Source organism: Oryx dammah, unplaced genomic scaffold (genome assembly GCF_014754425.2).
Source record: "Oryx dammah isolate SB20612 unplaced genomic scaffold, SCBI_Odam_1.1 HiC_scaffold_2, whole genome shotgun sequence".
NCBI classification, from domain to species: Eukaryota; Metazoa; Chordata; class Mammalia; order Artiodactyla; family Bovidae; genus Oryx; species Oryx dammah.
In genome coordinates, this window is record NW_024070186.1 from 22,614,443 (window position 1) to 22,620,442 (window position 6,000).

At 56.2% G+C, this 6,000-nt stretch overlaps 1 protein-coding gene across 2 annotated transcripts in view; it reads right to left on the reverse strand.

Annotated features, from left to right (window-relative positions):
* Nucleotides 1–3,524, reverse strand: part of KY (kyphoscoliosis peptidase) — a 54,457-nt gene extending 50,933 nt beyond the window's left edge. For both annotated transcript variants that reach the window (XM_040233066.1, XM_040233057.1), the window contains exons 1-2: nucleotides 3,353–3,524; nucleotides 32–94 (exon numbers count right to left, since the gene is read on the reverse strand). In XM_040233066.1, the coding sequence (XP_040089000.1) occupies nucleotides 32–94; nucleotides 3,353–3,488 (199 nt within the window). In that variant the 5' untranslated portion in view covers nucleotides 3,489–3,524. The remainder of the gene's footprint in view (nucleotides 1–31; nucleotides 95–3,352) is intronic.
* Nucleotides 3,525–6,000: the final 2,476 nt, after the last annotated feature.

Here is a 6,000-nt window from a genome sequence, read left to right on the forward strand (position 1 = left end):
AAGAAAATAAAATGAAGATGAGAGAATTTACCACATAGGTCATTTCCTTCTAGTTTCTGCCATCTCCGGATTCCATTCCCGACACCTTGAAGTCCTGTGAAGTGACAAAGACCAGCATGAGGCCCTCTGTGGAAGGAGACTCAGACCAAGTGCACCAGTTGTGAATGGATCTGAGCTAAAGGTGGAATGTGGCTCTTTAGGGATCTGAGAGAGGCTGCCCACAAACGAGAAGAGCTCAGAGGAATGAATGCAACCCTCTACATTTAAAACATTAAAGAAAATATTACCATGGTAGTTTTCAGGGGTGGTGGTTGCTTATCAGGATCATTCAGGGAGAATTTTCACAATGGAGATGCCTCTTTGTCATGCCCACGTTTCCACTGCATAAGCATGGAAGCATTATTGTGAAGACATCTGCCAGCTTCCTCATCTGCTAGAAGACGTTCATTTTGCCTGCCTATTACTGTGTGTGGTGAACCTTCTTCCACTTTGAGAGTCCTAAGGTAGGGTGGGGAGTGGGCAAAGATGGAAAGTGATAGATCTTTATGGGAACTGAGAGTGACGGTTGCCTGCTCTCCCAGCCACTTGCAGCTAGAGCAAGGACCCTGAGTGGCCGAGGCATCCGCTGAGATGTACCTGTGTCTCACTCTATCTCGGGACCTGGTGAGGCAGTAGGGAAGGGAATGGACGTGGTTCTCTCTCTCTCTTTCTGGCGGCGGCTGGAAGTGGTGGCCACAAGGTCAAGTTCCTGGCACAGAACTGTCATATATTCTGGCAGTGCAAGCAGCTGCAATAAAATCAAGTTGCTGGCGTGGAAGGAGCATCGAGGGCTCCTTGGTGGCAGCGGAGGCCTCCTCACCAGGCCAGTCCTGCTCTGCAGCCTATGGCCAGGTTCCTGGAAGCTCAGCCTCCAATATGAATCTCCAGCCCTTTCCACCACTCTCAGAGCCCCCAATCCTTTCTTGACACCCTTCTCTTCTGCAGAGCCCTCCATAGTCAGCATCTGGGACCTACCACTCAGAACCCTCACTGACACCCAGGAAGTGGAAAGCACATGTCCCATCGATTCTGGGGAGAAATCCTGAGGTATCGAAGATTTTTCAGACCTGGTACAGGCAGCTTTAGGCTACCTCCTCTATGGAGAATATGCAACAAGAGTTGAGGGCTTTCAGGAGTGTTTTGGAGAAGCATGGCTCTAAGGAAATGGCTAGGAAAATGCTAGGGCCCTGCAGAAAAGGAAAAGGCACCTCTGCCACCTTGCAGCCCAATACCTGGTGCACACACTCCGTGCCTCCTTATCCCTCTTAATCTTTTCTGCCACAAGGACACAGCAGAAAGCCACCTGCTCACACCCTCAGTCGGTCCTCTGCCCGTGAAAGTAACCAAGCTTCGCTCTCTTGACACAGAGCACAGACCCTCCTTTGTAGAGCCGGGAGGATTCCCTGCCTGGCAGGCCCTGGAGCGGGAGCAGACCAGAGGACAGGACACACTTGGAAGAGGGGGAGGGGTGTGTTTTGGATTTTTGTGCACCAGCAGGAGGCCTTGGAACAAGCTGGTCTTGTTCAGCATTTCTCCTCCTTGGCTTGTCCCGAGGAGCGGGCCCATGTGCTGGCTTAGCTAGGGATCTCCTGGACATCACTGCTGTCCAGCGGGCCTTGGAGACCATGTGCTCTCCCTCTGCTCCAGCTCACAACTGTCTGATTGTCAATAAATGACACGGTCTCTCTGCTTCTATAATGTTTGGAAGAAACTTCCATCAGGAAAATATTTGGAGCAACACATCAGCAGAGAGGGCTCAGGAAGCAGGGGTCTTCTTTCTCTGAGTCGTGATCACGAGTGTGAAGTGCACTGGTCTGGCGTCACGTAGGGTTTGTGCCCGGTGTTGGACGCTTCACTGAGCAGTCCGCATCGCTGGTGTCTCAGGGCCTTCTCTATGTTCTCCACCCTCTTTCTAGTGTCAGAACCTTTTGGAGAAATGTGATCAGAGCAGGAGAGGGAGGTGGGGACTCATGGGCTGACCTGGAGCTGTGCCTTGTGGGAGGCCTCTGGCCCTCTGGACCACAGTCCGTGCAGTAGTGGGCAGCCACATTTCTATCAAGGAAGGCCCGGCGGCCTCTGTCAATTTCCTCAGTACAAATACCCTAGGTAGGCCGTGTCCCCTTCTCCCAGGGGCAGCTCTGAGAACACCAGAACCAACGAACCCAAACAATTGCTAGGCCTCAAATCCCTCTGGAGACTGGGTGCCTGTCAACATTCTCGGCTCTCCACCATCTCTTTTCTCACCCCTGCCTGCCTCCCTTGGACATCACCAGGAGCTAAGGGGCAGCTGCAGCCTGCGTGGCCTGGGGTGGGGGTTGGGGAGCAGAGCTATCCATGGCCCCACTGCTACCACAGGGTGGGTGGAAGGCACGTATTCAATGCACACAGGGGCTGTGGGGACAGAAGAGTTGGGGACAGACTTCGAGGAGCACTGGAGCTGGAAGGGAGATGGGAGGCAGAAGTTTTACCTTGAGGGCTGTGAAACTTCACTCCCAAAGAGCCAGGGCACAGTCCGTCTAGTGCACTGCACACCAGGCTCCTCAAGAGCTCCTGAGGGCTTCCTCAGAGACAGGGACTGGGGGCTCCCATATGTCTCAGGGGCCGATTTAACCTCTAATAATATCCTTCCCCACTCTTCTCACATTGTTTCCTGTTCTCTGGAGAGTACAAGGGCCAGGGTTCTGCTTTCCACAACCACTCTGGGAACAGTCACTTTACCCGTGTCTCCTTCCCTGGAAAGTCTGCAGGACAATTAGAATCATAGCTAAGCCAAAGTGGGGAGAGCAGCCACCCCAGCTTGTGTGCCTTTCACACCTTGCACGCCTTATACTGTTGGAAGCTGGGAGAGGGCTAATGAAGTGAGGCCATGATTTGTGCAAGGACACCAAGGGAGGGCCCCATCTCAAAGTTTCTGACTCAGTATACGAATTCCCCGGGGTCCCCTGTGCCCTGCAATGTGGCCCGTGGGGAGCAGGCCTCGGGCACGCAGGATTCAGGCCTGAGGCTCTGGTCCTTTTCCTCCAGGGCATCTTCCAACCTGACCTGCACCCTTCAAAGAGTGACCAAGAGGAAACTGGCTCCCGGGGTGACGGAAGCACCGCAGGCATGCACGGGGAGTCAACCCGGGGCAATCACGGGGCTACGCGTTGCCACAGGACGCCAGAGCCGCAGCGCTGAGGCGCAGCCAGCTTTGGGGAGCAGTTCGGCCTCGCTGACCTCGTTCCGGGGGCGCCTGGGGCGCCCCCCGGCGGGCAAGCCCTGGGGCGAGGAGGTCGAGGGACCGGGGGCCGGGGCCGGCCCGAGCGCGGTTTACCTCCTCTGCGCTGCGGCGGCGCGCCCGGGTCCGCCGGCCGGTCAGAGTGCGCGCCCTGAGCGGCGCGCCGCTTCTCCGAGTGCACGATCAGCAGCATGTCGATGGACACGGCGTTGCTGTCCTTCTTCAGGTCCATGGTGCCCCCCGCTCCGGCCGGTGCGCGGCGGCTGCTCGCGAGCCTGCCTGTGCTGCAAATGGCCCGTGCGCGCCGCTGCCCTGCGCGGGAGACCGCGAGGGCGCGGGAGAGGGCGCTCCCCGCCGCCCGGCCGCGGCGCTGCGTTTCGCTGACTCTGCCAAACTCGCCATTAGGGCCCGCCCGGGAGGGCGCTACCCTTATGAAGCGGCTCGAAGTCACCTTTGAAAGGAAATCCCGGGCCGTCCGCGCTCCGGAGCCTCCCTCCCCGCGCCCCTTGCCTCCCGGCCCGGCCTGCCGGCCACTGCCCCATCCCGCAATCCCTGGGGCCTCCCCGAGATAGTCCGCAGAAGACCTCAGAAAGCCGCAACAAATACAGAAACCGCACAGTGCTGTCAACCGGGAGTCAGTGCAGTAAAAGAGAAACGGCAAGGGGGGCTTCAGATTCCATTGCAAGATACGGCGAAATTGGCCGAGTTTTGCCCTTGGCGCCACTCTTTCCCAGAGTGGGCTTGGAGGTCGACAGCTCCCTCCGTTAGAGCGAGATGTGTAGGATGTTGAGGTCAGGACCCCTGCCCCATTATGGCCCCACAAGAACGTGGAACTTGCCCACTGGACATAAGCCTAACCGTCCTCTCTGGCCTGAAGTGAAAGTCTTAACATCTCTGTATCTTCTAGAAGCCTGGCTCTAGCCCTGTTGGCAGAGGGGAGGGGGAGAGGAGGAGGCTGGGTGCAGGGAGCAGCCTGCTTGGGCCGCGGTCAGGGAGCTGGACCTGAAGGCCCGTCTATTTTTAGAGAGTCGGGTCCTGCCCAGCCAGTAGCACCGCCGGGCTTTGGCTCTGGGACTCAGAAGTGTTTACAGCGCATCTGCTTGGTAGCCTTTGGCACTGTGGGCCTACCCGCCTGGGGCCAGACCCTGACTTGACTTTCCACCATTAAGAAATACCATGCAGCTAGAGGCCTTTGCTCTGGGACCCTCTTTGCTGTGGAGTTGAGTGACCCCACCTTGCACCATGGCCCCTGGAAGCTCCCCCACCTCTTGGAGGCGGACCCTACGGCACAGGCCTGGGTTCTACACTTGCTGCCCCTGTTCCCTTGGAAAAGCCACTTCTCCTGCATTTGGTCACCTGTGCCATGGGCATAATTCAGACCCTCACCAGGCTGCTGTGACAATGTCGTGTGGGTGAAGTGGCTAATGCATCATAAGTGGTCTTCAAGTGGTAGCTGTCATTCTTCCCTCATTCTAAGGATGAGGAAAGGCACAGGTGAAGTGGCAAGTCAGCAACAGAGCTGGGGTCACACAGCTGAACCTCAGACGCAGAAACTCTTTCCTTGTTGACTGTGGCTCACAATGCCGTCACCTCGTTGCATTACTGTCGCCCCCCTTGCCCACTGGGCAGCCAATGAAAGGAGCAGTCACTGGCTTCCAGCAGTACTGATTGGAGGCTTGAGAGGGCTCAGCATGGAACCAGTAAAGGTGGTGATTTCCAAGGCAGTTTCCTTATACAGGGAACCCTGTCCTTCCCTGTCCTGTCTGTATGTGTGCACGTTCATACACACACACACACACACACATACACACACAGACACGGCTGGGAGGCTGGCTGAGTCAGATGACCAGGGAAGTAAGAACTATGGTTTATTCAGCATCACTCCATCCTTGGGGCTAAGTCCTTTGAGGGTGCAGATCCCAGCAGAAGCTCCTGGACAGCACCTGAATGAGGCTGGCTGGGGAGGGCAGGGAGCTGAAGCCCCCTCACCAGACATTGCATTCTCATTCCCACACTCACTTGCCTGCTGGGAGTGTCACCTTTAGGAACTCACTCACAGTGACTTGCCTTCCACCATAACTTGCCTTTATAGAAGGGGGTGATCACCCGGAGGTGGGTGGGGGGAGTGGCCATCTGAGCTCCAGGAAGATGGTGTGGGGCTCCCTGATTCTCTACGTTACCTGAGAATAGATTTTTTGGGATAGGACTTCTCCCCCATGGTTTGATGCACATTTGGGGCAAGAGAACTCTTTGCTGTAGGGGGATGTCCTGTGCATTATAGGGTATTTGGCAGCATCCCTGAGATTTACCTACTACATGCCAGGAGCACCCACATCCCACTTGTGACACCCAGAACACTTCTAGACATTGACGTATGTTTCTTGGGAAACAAAAATGCAGTGAAAACACTGGCACAAACCCGTAAAAATAGAGGCTGCATTGCCTTGACTGCTTTGGGAGATGCTGCAGCTCCTGGGTCTTGATGCTGCCCAAACCCTGGACCCACTCTGCAGAGGCTCCCACCCACAGCCCCCAGTCCAGCAGCTGGCTTTCTGAGGCCCACAGAACTACTTCCTTCCAGGATCAGGAGCAGAAAGAAGAGGTGAGGTGGGGTGTCTTCCTCACCCCACCCTTCCCCTATCCTTGGTCTCTGGTGACCCACACCTCTATCTAGAGCCTCATTAGTTTTGGGCCAAGAGGGAGACATCAAAGGGAAGATGGTGTGGATGAGGGCATTTGGATGT